Genomic DNA, 21,471 nt, shown 5'->3' with positions numbered 1-21,471 from the left:
ATGCTTATGGCCGATGAGCACCGATACGTTTTATCTATAATTTCTCTTCATTATTTCTCTTCATATGACAAGTATTAAAAAGGATTTACCAGTAGATTGTTGACTTGATTCATGATGATGACTGCTTGCAGAGATTTTGAAAGTAAGATGTTGACATGATCAGTCCAATCAAAGCTACTGTAGATATGTGATTTGTCATCATTTTATCTCTGGCCAATGACCTTGAGCCTTCTTGGAAGGGCACTTCTAATCTAAGTCTATGGCAGGACCCAAAGGGCTCACATTCTTGATGTCTACCCTTACTAAAGGCGGGTGATGTAGTGTCCCCATGAGTGACAGAACACTGAGCCAATCACGGTGCAATGTTGAGCCAATCACGGTGCAATGCTCCTATTTTCTGCTGGCCTGCTCCACCACCACAGAAAGCAAACTGATATGTGACACGTATTAATGCCAAAATAACACGCAAAACAGGCAAGCCCCCCACCCCCCCTATAAAAAAACAAATACATATCTATTTATTTATTTATTTTTTGTCGCTAAAATGTGGGGCTCAAAACATGACGGGTCCCCACTGAGTAAATGGAATGACATTTAACACATGGAAACCATGTATTTGATACCATTCCACTCATTTCACTCCAGCCATTACCACAAGCCCATCCTCCACAATTAATGTGCCACCAACCTCCTGTGATACCAACATGTAGTACAGTGACAAAATGTTACTCAGCAGGGCCTCAACTCTTACTGATATTGGAATACAGTGTTCAAATGATTTGCTATAACACTGTAACACTACGCATGTTACTAAAGAATTCCAGGGAAAAGCATGCGCTGGCTCACACCCAAAATAGTTATTAGAGGTGCTGACTAACAACGAGCAAACTGTAGGCTATGAAAATAAAGACATTCGCACGCTATATACAAATGCCCAGTAAGTTATTGGGTAAACCACCAACGGTTCGGCATCACTGTGCCTTCTTCAGGGTGAAAGAATTTCAGAAAATAACACCTCAGGTGTGTGGCCAAAGCAAGCCACTATTTACTGTTTTCTTTTAGTTATGCTATGTGCAGACACTGATTTGTGATGAAACAGCATCTTTTGTAGTCTCGTAAACCAGACAAATAGCTATGCTCACCAAAACAGCATGGGGATTGTAGAGATCCGTCTGCTTTACAAGGCTACATCTTCAGATCATGTGCCAATAATAAAGACTTTGTGGCATAAATGTAACTGTCACATTTTCATTGTTAAGGTTTTGTGGTGGCCTCATCCTGGACATCAAGCGAAAGCTGCCGTTCTTCGCCAGTGATTTCTACGACGCCATTCACATCCAGTCGCTTTCCGCCATCTTGTTCATCTACCTGGGCACCGTGACCAACGCCATCACCTTCGGAGGGTTGCTAGGAGATGCTACAGAAAACATGCAGGTGAGTCTCTTTCTGTTTTCTCTTCTCCAAACAGAAGCATTTGAAAGAAGCATAACAGCATAAGTGAATGTAAGTAATGACCTGACTGTGTCCCGATTCTCCACCCTTATAACATAGTGTGCACTTTAATACTTTCTGACATGGATTTAAAATTACATAACTCCCCTAAATGTACTCTGAACATTTCAAGACTCTAGGACGAAGAAAATGTATTCAAATTAGCTTCTGAAGTTTGGTTGGTTGTTAATTGTAAAATAAGGCCATTTTTTAAATTTCCTAAAAAGTTTATGTTTGGGAGATAAGAGGTTTTTGTCAGACAGCGAAGATATCATTTTATCGCTATGTGATCTGACCAGGTGACATGATTACGGAGAACTCCTGAACCTAAAAACACGCACAGCCTCCCCCCGGATGTGTTGGTCAAGGAAGGCATGCGCAGGGAGGGCTGGCCTCAGGGGATTTGGCTGCTCTGGAAATAACCACAGATCCAGATTACTCAGCTAGCCTTGTCACTGCCCCGTCTCCCCCTCCCCCGTCCTCCCGATTGCATGGGAATCTCTCGACTGACCTCTGACCTTTCCCAGAAGCCTTAGCTGTCCAAGCCACAGGAGCACAGTGTTCCAGGTAGCGCAGCTCTGATCCTGCATCCCAGCTGTCCACTGTCTCCCACCCAGGCCTGGATATGCTGTGTAAATGACACCTAGTAAAAACACATGATGTCACAATGTGAACTTGAACAGGGCTGTCTGTCCTGATGGGCCAGTATAACAGCTCTCTGTGTGTCTGGAGCTGTGTGATGGGGGAAATAGAGATCTCGCTGAATCAGCAGATTTGATATCATGATGTAGTTAGCTTCAATTGCACACTTGACAATTCCCAGTTCCCATACATACACAGAAACTAAATGGATTTCTTTAGATGATAAAAATATTACCATGTGCTTAGTTTTATTTGTGAGGGTTGGGTACCAGAACAGTAGTTTGGAACCAGACCTTGTCGCCAGTCCTCCACCAAACGCTCTCTGGTCCAGTCCCATTTGGTTTAAACATATACAACAGTGGGTTGAAATGTGACCATCACTGTTTACTGTGTCCTTGACCTTTAACCCCACCAGGACACCCACTAACACTTTCAATGGATTTGGGACAAACATATCCATCTGCGTGTCTATCTGTATGCTGTTTCTTTGACTCACCAGCCTATCTGTGTCCCTCTCCTCTTTCAGGGTGTGTTGGAGAGTTTCCTGGGCACGGCACTGACGGGGGCCATATTCTGTCTGCTGGGTGGCCAGCCTCTCACCATTCTCAGCAGCACAGGTCCTGTACTGGTGTTTGAAAGGCTCCTCTTCAACTTCAGCAAGTGAGCTCTCTTACACCTGCATTTTGAGCACCACACATATTGATACTTCATCTCTCTCTCCCTCTCTCTTTCTAGCTCTCTCACTCGCTCACTCAATTACATTCAAAGGGCTTTATTGGCATGGGAAACACATTTCCAAAGCATGTGAAATGGATAATTAACAAAAGTGAAATAAACAATCAAAAATGAACAGTAAATATTTCACTCTCAAAAGTTTCAAAGGAGTAGAAACATTTCAAATGTCATATTATGGCTATGTACAGTGTTATAACGATGTACAAAAGGGAAAATAAATAAACATAAATATCTCTCTTTCTGTCTCCGTATGTGTCTCTCCGTCTGTCTGTCTCTCTCCATCTGTCTGTCTCTCTCCGTCCGTCTGTCTGTCTCTCTCCTTCTGTCCCTCTGTCTCCTGTCTGTCTGTCTGTCTGTCTGTCTGTCTGTCTTTCTGTCTGTCTGTCTGTCTGTCTGTCTGTCTGTCTGTCTGTCTGTCTGTCTGTCTGTCTGTCTGTCTGTCTGTCTGTCTGTCTGTCTGTCTGTCTGTGTCTCCTTCTTCTGTCTGTCTGTCTGTCTCTCCTTCTTCTGTCTGTCTCTCTCCTTCTGTCTCTCTGTTTCTCTGTCTGTCTCTCCTTCTGTCCGTCTCTCCTTCTGTCCGTCTCTCCTTCTGGCTGTCTCTCTGCCTCTCCATCTCTCCGTCTCTCTGCCTCTCCATCTCTCTGCTTCTCCGTCTCTCCATCTCGCCATCTCTCCATCTCTGTCCGCCTCTCTGTCTCTCTGTCCGCCTCTCTGTCTGTCTGTCCGCCTCTCCGTCTGTCTGTCCGCCTCTCCGTCTCTCTCTCTCTCTCTGTCACTCCGCCTCTCCATCTCTGTCCGCCTCTCCGTCTGTCTGTCCGCCTCTCCGTCTGTCTGTCCGCCTCTCCGTCTGTCTGACCGCCTCTCCGTCTCTCTCTCTGTCTCTGTCTCTCCGTCTCTCTATGTCTCTGTCTCTGTTTGTCTGTCTCGTTCTCTCTGTCTGTCTTGCGCTCTCTGTCTGTCTTGCGCTCTCTCTCTGTCTTGCGCTCTCTCTGTCTGTCTCATATTGAAATATTTAAATGACCTCATATGACTGGTAAAACATAACCAACACCTTCCTGGATGTCCTTTGGGTGGTGGACCATTCTTGATACACACCGGAAACAGTTCAGTGTGAAAACCTCTGCTGAGTTGCAGTTCTTGACACAAACCGGTGCACCTGGCACCTACTGTACTATACCCCGTTCAAAGGCATTTACATTTTTTGTCTTGCCCATTCACCCTCTGAATAGCACACATACACAATCCATGTCTCAATTGTCTCAAGGCTTAAAAATCCTTATTTTAACCAGTCTCCTCGCCTTCATCTACACTGATTGAAGTGGATTTAACAAGTTACATCAATAAGGGATCATAGCTTTCACCAGGATTCACCTAGTCAGTTTGTCATGGAAAGAGGAGATGTCCTTAATGTTTTGTATACTCAGTGTATGTGTCTGTGAGAGAATTCAATAGAAGTAAAACAAATTAGCAGCTATAATGGTCCTAGAGATGTTTTGTTTGTTTTCAGAGTTGGACTGTTGTTGTGAGGATTACCAGTGGTACAGTATGTGGAACTGGCTCAAGGGTACCATGGTGCCCACCAAATATCCTAACCCCAACCACATGTGTTTAGTGTTCCTTTTGGGCAGCGTAGAATCTTGCTTTTCTATTGACAACCTCCGGCTTCCTGTTTCCTTTAATAAATAATCTAGTTAAACAAAAATATAAAAGCAACATGCAACAATTTCAACGATTTTACTGAGATACAGTTCATATAAGGAAATCAATCAATTGAAATTAATTCATTAAGACCTAATTTATGGATTTCACATGAATGGGCAGGGGCGCAGTCACTTGGGAGCCAGGCCCACCCACTGGGAAGCCAGGCCCAGCCAATCAGAATTACTGTAGTTTTTCCCCCACAAAAGGGTTTATTACAGACACCAATATTCCTCAGTTTCATCAGCTCTCCGAGTGGCTGGTCTCAGACGATCCCACAAGGGAAGAAGCCGGATGAGGAGGTCCCGGGCTGTCGTGGTTACACGGGGTCTGCGGTTGTGAGGCTGGTTGAACATACTGCCAAATTTTCTAAAACGATGTTGGAGGCGGCTTATGGTCGAGAAATGAACATTAAATTCTTGGGCAACAGCTCTGGTGGAAGTTCCTGCAGTCAGCATGCCAATTGCACACTCCCTCAAAACTAGATACATCTGTGGCATTGTGTTGTGTGAAAAAACTGCACATTTAAGAGTGGCCTTTTATTGTCCCCAGCACAAGGTGTACCTGTGTAATGATCATATGATAATGCTGTTTAATCAGCTTCTTGATATGACACACCTGTCAGGTGGATGGATTATCTTGGCAAAGGATAAATGCTCCTAAACAGGGATGTAAACTTGTGCACAATTTGAGAGAAATAAGCTTTTTGTGCGTATGGACAATTTCTAGGATCTTTTTTTTCAGCTCATGAAACATGGAACTAACACTTTACATGTTGTGTTTATATTTTTGTTCAGTATAATAATACTCATGATAGACATAAACAATATGAATTTCTTCTGCAGTCAGACGTTAGCCACTGTCAAGTATTTGTATCTTGAACAAACAATTTTATTCACAGTAACAAACAAACTGCCCTCAGTTCTGTTGTCAGGCTGATTGTCCCTCAATTTCCCATGCGTCCTGCTCGCTACTTCCTACTTCCTCACCTGAATGGGGTCACCAGTCCAGACCTGCTCCCACACGGACCAGAGCAGAATTCTCTTCTCCTCTTTCTTCTCTCTCTTCTCTCTCTTCCTCCTTACCTTCTCTTGCCATCCCAGAGACCTTCTTCTAGCATTACATTACAGACAACACTGGCTTGGCTATGTTCCATTATCAATCATTTACATTCATTGAATGTCACACCGTGAATGGAAACTATCAACGCTGAGCCGACGGGGCCATGTTTCCTCGGGTCGGGTCTGAGCCTATGCCGCCATGCACTCTATTACTTTGTGAGCTGGATTTACAGCCTCCATCTGTCTTTCTGTTGGTACTCTGATACATGCATACATGCTGTGAAAACATCGATATTTGGATAGGAACTTCCAAGTGCCTTAGAAGGGGCTTCCGGTTTCAATAAATGTTAATACATTAATATTAAACTATGGTTCTACCATCTCTCCGACCTCTCCCTCTACAGAGACCATGACTTTAACTACCTGGAGTTCAGGCTTTGGATCGGCCTGCTCTTAGACTAACTAACCATGGTTGTACCTTCTCTCTCTCTCTCTTTCCCCTCCAGAGACCATGACTTTGACTACCTGGAGTTCAGGCTGTGGATCGGCCTTTGGTCAGCCTTCTTCTGCCTGGTGCTGGTTGCCACAGATGCCAGCTCCCTGGTCAAGTACTTCACACGCTTCACAGAGGAGGGCTTTTCTTCCCTCATCTCCTTCATCTTCATTTACGACGCCTTCAAGAAGATGCTGAAGCTGGCCCACTACAACCCCATCAACGCTGGCTATGACCCCAACTACGTCACAATGTATGACTGCCGCTGCATGCCCCCACCGGACGAAGGTACGCTTATCAGCACTGCTCACAGCTCATTGGCTGTTTTGTAGTTTAAACCAATCAGATCAGGAAGTGCTAATGATTAAGGTGGTCCTGTCCAGGTGACAACAGGGGTGTAGCTACCGAAGAGGGTTTAGCCAATATAAATGTAATCTCTTTCTGGTTCTGTGGTTTGGCCTGTGTTTCTTGGGCTCTCAAATTGCTCTAACTTTGAGTCGGTGAGCTCCCGTCCTATTGATGTCGGTATAGTCCAGAAAGCAAACATTACACAATTTTTCACAATATTTAAACTGGAGATAATCACATGTTCCAAGTTTGTGTTCACTTAAGAGATATCATTAGTCCACTCTGTTCATAACAGATTATAGTTTTGGGAACAGAAAACTGTATCGAGATCAAATGTTTCATCGATGAGAAAATGTGCAGAATGTCGGCCAAAATCCATGTCGCTCCATCTTCTCCCGTTGCCGGCCAGCTAAGCGGATGCCTCACATTTATACGTCCGGTGAAATATCTGTCTCTTTGTTCTATCTGTGGTAACACTGCATATGCTTGAGGAAAATGCACATTATAGTTTTGACAAGTGCCTCGTAAAGTGGTTTTGTGGAGACCTCACTGTTTGTTTGTTTCCATCCAGGCAATATGACGGCTCTCTATAGCGATGCCCATGCCTGGATAAACAATGCTGATCTGGTAAGCAGCAGTCACTGGAGTATTTCTTCTCTGACAGCCATATATTCTTCAGTCACAAGAAGGTCTGAAGGAAATGTATATTTCTGAGTGTGTCTCAGACAGGAATGTGTCTGAGCTGGTGTGGGTTAATTAGGTTATGGCAGTGTTATCCATCAACCATACAGACGCATTGTTGATGTTTTTTTAAAATGGTTTTAGCAGCTTCTGTATGTACTGATTCATTTGAACCCGTAGTCATGACAAATGAGGTAATGATTTTGTCTGTGTGTGCCTGTCTCTCCCGTAGTCGGTAAACGCCACATGGGCGTCTCTCGACAAGAAGCAGTGTGTGGTATACGGCGGCGAGCTGATTGGTCCAGCCTGTGGCTTCGTCCCTGACGTCACTCTGATGTCATTCATCCTTTTCCTGGGGACCTACACCTGCTCCATGTCTCTCAAGAAGTTCAAGTTCAGCCGCTTCTTCCCCACCACCGTGAGTGACTGACAGCCCCGACCGCCAGTCACGTTTCAGGATCAAAATTGTGACAGCCCCGTAGGCCAATCATGTTGCAGGTTCTTAGTTTTACTACCCAGCTGGCCAATCATGTTTCAGGATCCAAGTTTGGTTTGATTTTTCAAAAGGGAAAAGGGCGAAAGAAATTGAAACGTCAACATTGTGTAGACAATACAATCAGGTTATTGTGCATACATTTACAGATGGTGTTGATGTACAGAAGTCATATGCCTACTGCATGACGTTCCTACCATATCTTTACATGTTTTCTTGGCAAATTTCCATGAGCCATGTTTGGGTTCAGTGGAGTGAAACTTACTTCAGAGGAACAAATCAACCCCCCGCCCCCGACAGCCCTGACCCTTTGATCCGGTTAGTATCTACTGAGCTGCTGGTATTCCAGGTTTTATTACATTGCGATTTGTCATGATGTACAGCACATCGCTCTATATCCCCCTGCTCCCTCCTCCTTGCTGTGACATTCTCAGGTTATTCAATAGGCTCTGATGTCAATGAGAGTCTTAGCAGGAAAGTCAGATGTCACTCTCTGACACTGTTTAAGGTGCTATGTATCAACCAAACTCACACCTACACTTGCACTTCAGTGTCCTAAAACACACAAACCTAGTGGACGAACAGCTTAAGATGCTGTGCATTAACCCCACACTTCACACCAACACTAAACAACTACACTTCCACCTCATGAATCCTAAAATACATGAAGAGTCTGATACATGAGAAGTAGTACTCATCTCTGCCTTGCCAATTGAAGATCTACCATCTCCTCTTGTTCTCATTCACGCAAAGACATTAGTTACCTTGCCTTTTAGATAATAACTTAAGATCCTATGGACAGGTGGGACCTAATCCTAGATCAGCACTCTGACTGTGAGACGCTTTTTGAATACAGGCCCAGAGCAAGGCTCACTTCACCCTGCTCGTTGCTCCTCTCTCTGCCAACTCCCTTATCTGTTCTGCATCTCACGGCATGGCTGGCTGTTACCGTACAGCCCGGCAGGACCATAGATGTTAAAATATCACTCATTCATTTCCCCATGGCAGGGACAGAGAGGGAGGGCTGAACTTTCCAAGGAGGCCATGCACTGTAGCTTTCCTCCATCACACAGGCCAGGGCAGGGAGGGCCCTGTTGAACATCGTAAAGGCTTTGAACTGTTGGTTATTGCACAACATGAGTCCAGTATTTTTTGTCACTGGCCTATACACAATACCCCATAATGTCAAAGTGGAATTATGTTTTTATTTTTTTCACAAATTAATTACAAATGAAAAGCTGAAATGTCTTGAGTCAATAAGTATTCAACCCCTTTATTATGGCAAGCCTAAAAGTTCAGGAGTAAAAAATTGCTTAACAAGTCACATAATAAGTTGCATGGATATAATAGTATTTCACATGATTTTGAATTTTTGAGGTAGGGACTACCTCATCTCTGTAGCTCTGTAGCCCACATACAATTTTCTGTTTGGTCCCTCAGTCGAGCAGTGAACTTCAAACACAGATTCAACCTTAAAGACCAGGGAGGTTTTGAGAAGAAGATAAAACAAACAGAAAAAAACAGACATTGAATATCCCTTTGTGCATGGTGAAGTTATTAACTACAGTCACTACAAAGATATAGGCATCCCTCCTAACTCAGTTGCCGGAGAGGAAGGAAACCAATCAGGGATTTCACCATGAGGCCAATGGTGTCTTTAAGACTGTTACAGAGTTTAATGGCTGTGATAGGAGAAAACTGAGGATGGATCAACAACATTGTAGTTACTCCACAATACCAACCTAATTTACAGAGTGAAAAAAAGGAAGCCTGTACAGAATAAAAACATTCCAAAACATGCATCATGTTTGCAACAAGGCACGAAGTAATACTGCAAAGAAGTGGCAAAGTAATTCACTTTTTGTCCTGAATACAAAACGTTATGTTTGGGGCAAATCCAATACAGCACATTACTGAGTACCACTCTCCATATTTTCAAGCATGGTGGTGGCTGCATCATGTTATGGGTATACTTGTAATTGTTAAGGATTGGGATAAAAAATAAACGGAATGGAGCTAAACACATGCAAAATCCTAGAGGACAACTTTGTTCTGTCTGCTTTCCACCAGACCCTGGCAGATGAATTCACCTTTCAGCAGGACAATAACCTAAAACACAAGGCCAAATCTGCACTGGAGTTGCTTACCAAGAAGACAGTGAATGTTCCTGAGTGGCCGAGTTACAGTTTTGACTTAAATCTGCTTGACAATCTATGGCAAGACTTGCAAATATTGTACAATCCAGGTGTGCAAAGCTCTTAGAGACTTAACCAGAAAGACTCACAGCTGTAATCGCTGTCAAAGGTGATTCTAACATGTATTGACTCAGGGGTGTGAATACTTATGTAAATGAGATATTTATGTATTTCATTTTCAATAAGTTTGCAAACATTTCTAATAACGCAATACCCCATAATGACAATACCCCATAATGAGAAAAACAGGTTTTAGAAATTTTAGCAAATGTATAAAAAAACTAAAACAGAAATTCCTTATTTACATAAGTATTCAGACCCTTCGCTATGAGACTCAAAATTAAGCTCAGGTGCATCCTGTTTCCATTAATCATGTTTGAGATGTTTCTGCAACTTGATTGGTGTCCACTTGCGGTAAATTCAGTTGATTGGACATGATTTGGAAAGGCACACATCTGTCTATATATGGTCCCACAGTTGACAGTGCATGTCAGAGAAAAAACCAAGCCGTGAGGTCGAACTAATTGTCCGTAGAGCTCCGAGACAGGATTGTGTCAAGGCACAGATCTGGGAAGGGTACCAGCAATCGGGGGAGAAGGGCCTTTATTTAGGGAGGTGACCAAGAACCCGATTTTTCACTAAGACAGACCTCCAGAGTTCCTCTGTGGAGATGGGAAAACCTTCCAGAAGGACAACCATCTCTGCAGCACTCCACCAATCAGACCTTTATGGTAGAGCGGCCAGACGGAAACCACTCCTCAGTAAAAGGCACATGACAGCCCACTCCGAGTTTGCCAAAAGGCACCTAAAGGACTCTCAGACCATGAGAAATAAGATTATCTGGTCTGACGAAACCAAGATTGAACTCTTTAGCCTGAATGCCAAGTGTCACGTCTGGAGGAAACCTGGCACCATCTCTACGGTGAAGCATGGTGGTGGCAGCATCATGCTGTGGGGTTGTTATTCAGAGGCAGGGACTGGGAGACTAGTGAGGATCAAGAGAAAGATGAACAGAGTGAAGTACAGAGATATCCTTGATGAAAACCTGCTCAGGACCTCAGACTGGGGCGAGGGTTTACCTTCCAACATAACAACAACCCTACGCACACAGCCAAGACGACCCAGGAGTGGCTTCGGGACAAGTCTCTGAATGTCCTTGAGTGGCCCTGCCAGAGTCCATACTTGAACCTGATCGAACATCTCTGGAGAGACCTGAGAATAGCTGTGCAGCGACGCTCCCCATCCAACCTGACAGCGCTTGAGATGATCTGCAGAGAAGAATGTCCCCAAATATAGGTGTGCCAATCTTGTAGGGTCATACCCAACAGGACTTGAGGCTGTAATCACTGACAAAGGTGCTTCAACAAAGTACTGAGTATAGGGTCTGAATACCTATGTAAATGTAATATTTAAATAAAAAATTCAAAAAAACTGTTTTTCCTTTGTCATTATGGGGTATTGTCTGTAGTTTGATGAGGGGGGGAAAAAGCTGATTTAATCAATTTTAGAATAAGGCTGTAATGTCACAAAATGTGGAAAAAGTGAAGGGGTAGGAAAACTTTCCGAATGCACTACCGGTCAAAGGTTTTACAACACCTACTTATTCAAGGGTTTTTCTTTATTTTTTTTAACTATTTTCTACATTGTAGAATATCAATGAAGACATCAAAACTATGAAATAATAACATATGGAATCATGTAGGAACCAAAAAATTGTTTAACAAATAAAAATATATTTTCTATTTGAGATTCTTCAAATAGCCACCCATTGCCTGATGACAACTTTGCACACTCTTGGCATTCTCTCAACCAGCTTCACCTGGAATGCTTTTCCAACAGTCTTGAAGTAGTTCCCACATATGCTGAGCACTTGTTAGCTGCTTTTCCTTCACTCTGTGGTCCGACTCATCCCAAACCATCTGTCACGTTCCTGACCTGTTTTCTCTTGTTTTTGTATGTGTTTAGTTGGTCAGGGCGTGAGTTGGGGTGGGCATTCTATGTTATGTGTTTCTATGTTTAGGTTCATTGTCTGTTAGCCTTATATGGTTCTCAATCAGGGACAGGTGTTATTCATTTCCTCTGATTGAGAATCATATATAGGTAGGCTGTTTCACACTGTTTGTTTGTTGGGTGATTGTCTTCCGTGTCTGTATGTATGTTTGTACCACACGGGACTGTAGCGTTTGTTTGTAGTCTGTACCTGTTCGTGTGTTCTTCGTGTATTTGTAAGTTCTCATGTTTTAGGTCAGTCTACGTCGTTTATTTGTTTTGTAGTTTGTTAAAGAGTTTTCGTGTTTCGTCGTTCTGTTAATAAATATTCATTATGTATTCATCACCCGCTGCGCCTTGCTCCGCTCATTCACCACAAGACGACCGTTACACCATCTCAATTTGGTTGAGGCCGAGTGATTGTGGAGGCCAGGTCATCTGATGCAGCACTCCATCACTCACTCTCCTTCTTGGTAAAATAGCCCTTACACAGCCTGGAGGTGTGTTGGGTCATTGTCCTGTTGAAAAACAAATGATAGTCCCTCTAAGCCAAAACCAGCTGGGATGACATATCGCTGCAGAATGGAGCCATGCCTGTTAAGTGTGCCTTGAATTCTAAATAAATCACAGACAGTGTCACCAGCAAAGCACCCCACACCATAACACCTCCTCCTCCATGCTTTACTGTGGGAAATACACATGCAGAGATTATCCGTTCATCCGCTCCGCATCTCACAAAGACACACCGGTTGGAACCAAAAATCTCAAATTTGGACTCCAGACCAAAGGACAGATTTCCACCGGTCTAATGTCCATTGCTTGTGTTTCTTGGCCCAAGCAAGTCTCTTCTTCTTATTGGTGTCCTTTAGTAGTGGTTTCTTTGCAGCATTTCGACCATGAAGGCCTGATTCACACCGTCTCCTCTGAACAGTTGATGTTGAGATGTCTGTTACTTGAACTCAGTGTACTATTTATTTGGGCTGCAATCTGAGGCTGGTAACTCTAATGAACATCCTCTGCTGCAGAGGTAACTCTTGAGTCTTCCTTTCCTGTGGTGGTCCTCATGAGAGCCAGTTTTATTATAGCGCTTGATGGTTTTTGCGACTGCACTTGAAGAAACTTTCAAAGTTCTTGAAATTTTCCGTATTGACTGACCTTCATGTCTTAAAATAATGATGGACTGTCGTTTCTCTGCTTATTTGAGCTGTTCTTGCCATAATATGGACTTGGTCTTTTACCAAATAGGGCTATCTTCTGTATACCACCCTACCTTGTCAAAACAAAACTGATTGCTCAAATGCATTAAGAAGGAAAGAAATTACACAAATTAACTTTTTGCAAGGCACACCTGTTAATTGAAATGCATTCCAGGTGACTACCTCATGAAGCTGGTTGAGAGAATGCCAAGTGTGCAAAGTTGTCATCAAGGCAATGGGTGGCTATTTGAAGAATCTCAAATATAAAATATATTTTGATTTGTTTAACACTTTTTTGTTTACTACATGATTCCATATGTTTTATTTCATAGTTTTGAGGTCTTCACTATTATTATACAATGTAGAAAATAGTAAAAATAAAGAAAAACCCTTGAATGAGTAGGTGTTGTAAAACTTTTGACAGGTAGTGTATATGTATGTGAAACGTGAGAAAATTGGATTATTATGGCTAGCACACCCTGATTAGCTCAATGAGTAAAGGAACTACACAGGCCATAATGGGTTAGCTAAAAAACATTCTGCTCCACCTTAGAACATTTTTTGTGTGACGTAAATTCAGTCTTTCCCTGGACGTAACATTGAAAAAGGGAAGTCCTTACTGTATTGCCTCAGCCAAAAGCCTTGCCTAACTGTCATATCAACAAGATTGTCCACCCTCTATTGTACCGTAGGTGAGGAAGCTGATCAGTGATTTTGCAATCATCCTGACTATTGTTATCTTCTGCGGAGTGGATGCCTTTGTCGGAGTGGACACACCCAAGCTCATCGTGCCAACTGAATTCAAGGTGAGAACCTGGGTGGATTACAGTAGTATTGAGACGGGCCTTGTTCTAAAACGTTGACCTTGCATAATGTCCACAATCCTCTGTTTTTATTTTGTTGTATAGTGCACAGTTTCACACAAACATTCACGTTAGTGATAAGGCTTTAAATTCAAATAGAAGCAAAGGAGTATGTAGTATACTCTGGTCCAGGTTTTGATTGATAGATTGAAGTGCTATCGTTTTCTAGAATTACACAAGAGGGACTGGTGTATCAATCTGATCTCTACCTGAACAATGCTGCCTTGTCTTAGGCAGACATAAAGTCTTTGTAATCATTGTTATAAAGTCTTGTATAATCCAGGGTAGTGGTGGAGGGTGGAGTGGTGGAGGGCCTAGGCTGTCTCGGGTGGTGGAGGGCCTAGGCTGTCTCGAGTGTGTGGTGGCATATTTCTGCTTTACCAAATGAGGAGAGTTACAAACTTCACACACCAGTCAGAGTTATACTTAAACTACATCTTTAATAATAAGAGCTTTGCAATAGCAATTTGACTTTCATTCATGCACCATTTCTAATGAACCATTGGAAGTGAGTACAGAAAATTACAAAGATCTTTTATAGCCAAGATACACCCCTCTCAACCTACATGACGAACCACAGATCTTAGGAACTCTTCACAAAGGGACTTTATAATTGAGAAAGGAGTATCCCTTAGTCAGATAACATTCGCTATAAATTATCGCTCAGTTTGGTCCATAAGACGAGGTTCTAATCTCGTTCCTGGTACTTCATAGCACAGAACCATTACCTCATCCAATCTGGAATGCTCTTTAGGTTATATCACCCAAAGACATCATAAATCTCCTCTGTCAGTGCTATCTCATAGAGGCCCATCCTCAGTGGAACACACACACAATAGTTAACAGAATACTCTATTCTGTCGAATAAAACAACCATTATAATGTAATACAAGCATTATAACATAATCTTGCAATTTTCCACGACAAGTGGTGGAGGGCCTAGGCTGTCTCGGGTGGTGCAGGGCCTAGGCTGTCTCGGGTGGTGGTGGGGTGCCTAGGCTGTCTCGGGTGGTGCAGGGCCTAGGCTGTCTCGGGTGGTGCAGGGCCTAGGCTGTCTCGGGTGGTGGTGCAGGGCCTAGGCTGTCTCGGGTGGTGGAGCAGGGCCTAGGCTGTCTCGGGTGGTGGTGCAGGGCCTAGGCTGTCTCGGGTAGTGCAGGGCCTAGGCTGTCTCGGGTGGTGGTGGGGTGCCTAGGCTGTCTCGGGTGGTGGAGGGAGTGTGGGTGAGGAAGTGTGAAGTATCGGTTCTGAAGTTAACCGCCCCGTTCTGCACCAATCCCCCCCAACTGGAAGCCTCTTCCCCAGAGTAAAACATATGTATCACATTCTGAGCATGTGTTTCTTTACCTCTACTTTACGCATACATTTTTGTGGTCACCCTCCCTTCACATTTCTTACTGTCAATTGTGAGAACAGAGTAAGTAGTAACTTTTTAGGTTATTGTCTGGGCAACCGTAATATAAAATATATTCCATGAGTTTGTGTAATGTTATAACAACAAAATGACATTTCTAACAACATCCTGCAACCATGAATGTTTACTTGGCAAGGATGATGTGTGTCTGTTGTATTGTGTGTTTATCCACCCTGACCTACTTTATATCTGACTGGCTGTGTCTCTCTGCTCCTGGTCCCCAGCCCACCAGCCCCAACCGTGGCTGGTTCGTACCCCCATTTGGAGGGAACCCGTGGTGGGTTTATCTGGCAGCAGCCCTCCCTGCTCTCCTGGTCACCATCCTGGTGTTCATGGACCAGCAGATCACCGCCGTCATCGTGAACAGGAAGGAGCACAAACTTAAGGTGGAGGGGATGGCGGGCGGATAGGATGGAGGGGAAAGGGAGGGGTGGATGTAGAGGAAGGGAGGATGGGAGGGATGGAAGGGGAACATTGAGGGATGAAGGGCCGCTGGGTCAGAGGGGTAAGAAGATGAGATAAGATAATGTCTTAAGATAAGAGAATGAGGCACAGCAGAAGAGGGAAGAAATGGCTTTAGGGGGTAGGTGAAGAGGGGTAGAGACTGAAATGGGAGCTCTGGGGGTGTTTTTCAACACTTTGAATAGGATGTTACATCAATAGTAACTTGTTTAAGGAACTAGACTCTGTTTGCTTGTGGTTAGTGGTTACTGACACACCTTCTCCTCTCCTGGTCCTCACAGAAAGGGGCAGGCTACCATTTGGACCTGTTCTGGGTAGCAATACTACTGATCGTCTGTTCCTTCATGGGCCTGCCCTGGTACGTGGCTGCTACTGTCATCTCCATCGCCCACATCGACTCTCTGAAGATGGAGACCCAGTGCTCTGCCCCTGGGGAGCAACCCAAGTTCCTGGGTGTCAGGTGGGTGAGCGGGGAGGGAGGAGGGGAGGTGAGCAGGGTGGGTGGGAGGGAGGGAGTGAGTTAGGGAGTTGGGAGGTAAGCGAGGAGGGAGGGTCAGTGGAGCGAAGAGAGTTATCAGAGCAGAACGATTACTGGCTCTTTCACATGCAGCCTACAAAGGCCTTAGTTTCACTTTGTTGCCATTCCCACACAAAGGTATGTTTTTTGTTTTGTTTTAAATTGATACATGACATTTTACAATCCCATAGACAGGGCTCTAAGTGCCACCAATTTGATCGCAAAAGTAGTTTTATTTTGGGAGCACTGTGCGTCTAGAAAAAATATCTCCCAGATAATGGCATAATTGTTCTATTAATAAGGTTTCACTATACCGTTGTTTCCGAGTGCCCTAGAGTAAAAACACGAAGCCGATAGTGGCCGCTAGATCTGCAATATCATCTAGGATTGATGTGCATTTCCGGAAATACACTAGTGTCTCCCGTGGATCGGCTCATACATAAAGCATCCTCCATTCAGGCTGCAAAGGCATGATTTTCCTCCTTAACTAGCTTTAATGGTGAGCTGCCATAAAACACTGGGGAAAAAATGTACTGTCTTAATAAAACAACATTTTCTACCACCATTTTCATATTTTCTGACAACTTAGGATATTGCACACAGCGTTCAGCCAAGGGTGTGCAACGTCCTAAGTTGTCCGAAAATACTAAAATGGTTAAAATATCTGACCCATATGGCGCAACATTTTTACCTTCTTCCTATAGCGGATCGCCGAGACCGCATTTTATATTCAAAATTCATAAACCATGTCATGGGCCATTCTAAAACTACTTGCGTGTTGTTAACCATTTGTTTACACTTAAGTCATGTTACATCATTGGCTAGCTAGCCAACAACCTGGTGACTACCAGTAGACCTATATCCAAACATTTAGGGGCACAGAAAGGAAAAGGGATAGCTTCTTCAGGAGACCAATGATCATAGCAATTGAATGAATGAGATCTCTTGCATGTAGTCATCACAAACCTGATGTTTTTAAAGAGATAGTGTGCAATTTTACACAATGCTTTTAGACAATGTAAAAACCTAGTATACGACAATTTACTTTGTAATTTCAGTGACAGGTATAAGTATAAACATTTGAGCTTTTATAATAAACAAATGTCTTTACAGTGTTAAATATTCATTGCTAGGGCACAACATGTGCTTTAAAAGTAGCTAGAATTCATATAGGTCTAATATAAGATTTATCTCAATCAACAACAAAAACATTTAATCGGATTTTCTGGTGCTGCTAAATTTCATGTGGTACCAGTGCTAAAAAATGATCATTTAGAGCCCTTCCCATAGCACTACATGAACATGTTGAAGTTATTTGATTGTCACATCAGAACAGTGGTCAATAGTTTGGACAGAAAAGTTAGAAAACTGACTGTGGTGTCTGTGCAGTGTGATGTGATGAACTATGCTTTCTTAACTCAGAGAGCAGAGAGTGACCGGTGTCTTTGTCTTCGTTCTGACTGGACTGTCTGTCTTCATGGCTCCCATCCTCAAGGTAACACTTCAAACACTTGTTCCCTTTAAATCTGCATATTCATTTCCCTTAAATCTATAATAATATATGCCATTTAGCAGACACTTTTATCCAAGGTGATTTACAGTAGTACTTGCATACATTATCATATGTGTGGTCCCAGCGGGAATCTAACCCACAATCCTGGTGTTGCTCTAGCTACCAACTAAATTACACAGGACCACAAATCGACATGGTCATTCCCTTTAAATCTTACTGGATTACTGTCCTCCCCTTTAAGTGGAAAATCCCATCACTCATTCAAATTGTGAAATATTGTAGTCATCCAATTAGTGAGTGGCCTAATTGAGGTGATGTGAAATAAACATGTTCATCATCGGGGCTTAGGCTCAGTTTGCAGCTCAGTGAGTAGGTTAGTCAGGTTTCTGGTTCTCTTGTTAATCTGACCATTATAAATATAAAAACTGTCATTGTCCTTAAAGTGAGTGGGAATGGTACTCCCCCTTGTGGACACTTTAGGGTAGTAGAAATGATGTGCTCTTTAGAGGTCCTTTTTATCAAATAGTGTTAGTTCCAAGTTCCAAAACTAGGAATAATTAGATGGAAACCCGCACGCTGGTGAAAATAAAGATCCAAAACTGATGCTTAAATACAAAAATCAAAATTATTTTATTTGGCCATCATGATGCCAAAAAGGTGAAAAACTAAATATAAATGTTTTGGCAGAAATCACACCATCAGTGTAATAGGTAGGCACCCACACCTGGCTACTGTTTAAATAATAATTACATGTCACATGATCAAGAAAGAAAATCAGGAAACCTATATATATATCAGTACCTAGTACAACTTAGGCTCCCGAGTGGCGCAGCGGTCTAAGGCACTGCATGTCAGTGCTAGAGGCATCACTACAGACACCCTGGTTTAATTCCAGGCTGTATCACAACCAGCTGTGATTGGGAGTCCTATAGGGCGGCGGATTTGGCCGGACGACACGCCTGGTTAAATAAAGGTTACATTTAAATAAAATGTAAAATAAAAGTACAATAGAATGCATGATCTATACATTATATATATATAATATACTTTAGCGGACAGCGAAACATCATGTGAACATTTCATCAGAATAAAGAACACATGAAAGTAATGGGTCAACAAGACCAGAATTGAGAGCTAGAGACGACAAGCTACTACCTGGGGGATATCTCTATCTCTAATGAAGATGAGATCTTAAGCTTCTACTCTAGTAGACTCTAGTAACAGCACATTCTATCAGATCTGTTCAGAGGTCAGCCACATGACAGGTCGACTCTAGTAACAGCACATTCTATCAGATCTGTTCAGAGGTCAGCCACATGACAGGTCGACTCTAGTAACAGCACATTCTATCAGATCTGTTCAGAGGTCAGCCACATGACAGGTCGACTCTAGTAACAGCACATTCTAGTAATGCCAGATAAGGTGCTTTGGCCATGTCGACAGACTGCTATTTTAGGCTGGTTCTGACTGTAAATGCATTGATCACCTTCTACGTAGAATAAATGTGTGTGTTGTTTTGTTATACAACACGTTATTTAGTAGAAGCTAACGACATACACCAAAAAGGTTAACGAGGTGCAGACTAACCAACTATAAACTTGCAAAACATTAGAAGGTAGCACACCCTATCTATGTGTGTATATATATCCCAGTGATTCATTGGAGAGTTAACGATGCAACATGTCATCAAAAGTTATTTGTCTCTCACTGTTGTTATTGAAAACAGGGTTAACCCTAACTTCATATCAGCCCTAAAAAATAGTAAAAGGGAGGAATGCTGTTTTTTGGTTATTATTTCTGTGGAAATACAGCCTCTACTACCTTTCTCTCGTTCACCCAGTCCTATTCTGTCTTCCCAGTTTATCCCTATGCCCGTGCTCTATGGCGTGTTCCTCTACATGGGCGTGGCATCTCTCAACGGTGTCCAGGTGAGTGACTCTGACCCAAAATGCAGTCTGAAATTCTAGGCGTTAGTGATATTAGTCCACTGCTAACCAACATGGTACACCAGTCACATCCACTCCCATGTATCTGGGTCTTACCTCTGTACAACTGTCAAGTCAAAGAACACTCAGATAGAGCCAAAATGGAGTCTGTAACTCTATGCCTGTTAGTTATTAGCCCATCAATAATATTGTCTGCGATGCCAATCGCTCCCCACCCCATGTATCCTCGCCTTACTTCTGTACGACTGTGTCTGTCCATCAGTTCTTGGACCGGCTGCAGCTGCTCCTGATGCCAGCCAAGCACCAGCCTGACCTGATATACTTGCGCCACGTTCCCCAGCGTCGTATCCACCTGTTCACCTTCATACAGGCCCTCTGCCTTGCCCTTCTCTGGGTCCTCAAGTCCACTGTCGCTGCAATCATCTTCCCTGTCATGGTAAGACTTAAGCATGCAACACACGTGCACACACAAACCAAAGTTTATTTATCACATGCGCCGAATACAACGGGTGTAGAGTAGACTTAACCGGGATATGCTTATGAGCCCATCCCAACGATGCAGAGTTAAAACAGTACCACCAGGAATAAAATCCACAAAAATGGAGCTATATACAGGACGTACCAGTACCAGATAAATGTGCAGGGGTAATAGCTATATACAGGAAGTACCAGTACCAGATAAATGTGCAGGGGTAATAGCTATATGCAGGAAGTACCAGTACCAGATAAATGTGCAGGGGTAATAGCTATATACAGGAAGTACCAGTACCAGATAAATGTGCAGGGGTAATAGCTATATACAGGAAGTACCAGTACCAGATAAATGTGCAGGGGTAATAGCTATATACAGGAAGTACCAGTACCAGATAAATGTGCAGGGGTAATAGCTATATACAGGAAGTACCAGTACCAGATAAATGTGCAGGGGTAATAGCTATATACAGGAAGTACCAGTACCAGATAAATGTGCAGGGGTAATAGCTATATACAGGAAGTACCAGTACCAGATAAATGTGCAGGGGTAATAGCTATATACAGGAAGTACCAGTACCAGATAAATGTGCAGGGGTAATAGCTATATACAGGAAGTACCAGTACCAGATAAATGTGCAGGGGTAATAGCTATATACAGGAAGTACCAGTACCAGGTAAATGTGCAGGGGTAATAGCTATATACAGGAAGTACCAGTACCAGATAAATGTGCAGGGGTAATAGCTATATACAGGAAGTACCAGTACCAGATAAATGTGCAGGGGTAATAGCTATATACAGGAAGTACCAGTACCAGATAAATGTGCAGGGGTAATAGCTATATACAGGAAGTACCAGTACCAGATAAATGTGCAGGGGTAATAGCTATATACAGGAAGTACCAGTACCAGATAAATGTGCAGGGGTAATAGCTATATACAGGAAGTACCAGTACCAGATAAATGTGCAGGGGTAATAGCTATATGCAGGAAGTACAAGTACCAGATAAATGTGCAGGGGTAATAGCTATATACAGGAAGTACCAGTACCAGATAAATGTGCAGGGGTAATAGCTATATACAGGAAGTACCAGTACCAGATAAATGTGCAGGGGTAATAGCTATATACAGGAAGTACCAGTACCAGATAAATGTGCAGGGGTAATAGCTATATACAGGAAGTACCAGTACCAGATAAATGTGCAGGGGTAATAGCTATATACAGGAAGTACCAGTACTAGAACGTTGTGCGAGGTATTTGAGGTA

General features: G+C 43.0%; 1 protein-coding gene across 2 annotated transcripts in view; it reads left to right on the top strand.

Moving 5' to 3' along the window:
- LOC120025832 (electrogenic sodium bicarbonate cotransporter 1-like) overlaps nt 1-21,471 on the top strand; it is a 92,075-nt gene that overhangs the window by 58,536 nt on the left and 12,068 nt on the right. For both annotated transcript variants that reach the window (XM_038970527.1, XM_038970526.1), the window contains 11 exons: nt 1,260-1,434; nt 2,660-2,793; nt 6,134-6,408; nt 7,040-7,095; nt 7,382-7,567; nt 13,715-13,828; nt 15,521-15,682; nt 16,040-16,218; nt 17,698-17,770; nt 19,648-19,716; nt 19,997-20,170. In XM_038970527.1, coding sequence (XP_038826455.1) covers nt 1,260-1,434; nt 2,660-2,793; nt 6,134-6,408; nt 7,040-7,095; nt 7,382-7,567; nt 13,715-13,828; nt 15,521-15,682; nt 16,040-16,218; nt 17,698-17,770; nt 19,648-19,716; nt 19,997-20,170 — 1,597 coding nt within the window. The remainder of the gene's footprint in view (nt 1-1,259; nt 1,435-2,659; nt 2,794-6,133; nt 6,409-7,039; nt 7,096-7,381; nt 7,568-13,714; nt 13,829-15,520; nt 15,683-16,039; nt 16,219-17,697; nt 17,771-19,647; nt 19,717-19,996; nt 20,171-21,471) is intronic.

This window comes from Salvelinus namaycush, chromosome 31, assembly GCF_016432855.1.
Source record: "Salvelinus namaycush isolate Seneca chromosome 31, SaNama_1.0, whole genome shotgun sequence".
NCBI lineage: Eukaryota > Metazoa > Chordata > Actinopteri > Salmoniformes > Salmonidae > Salvelinus > Salvelinus namaycush.
Note: the sequence above shows the minus strand (reverse complement) of the source record. Positions and strands in the feature narration are given on the sequence as shown.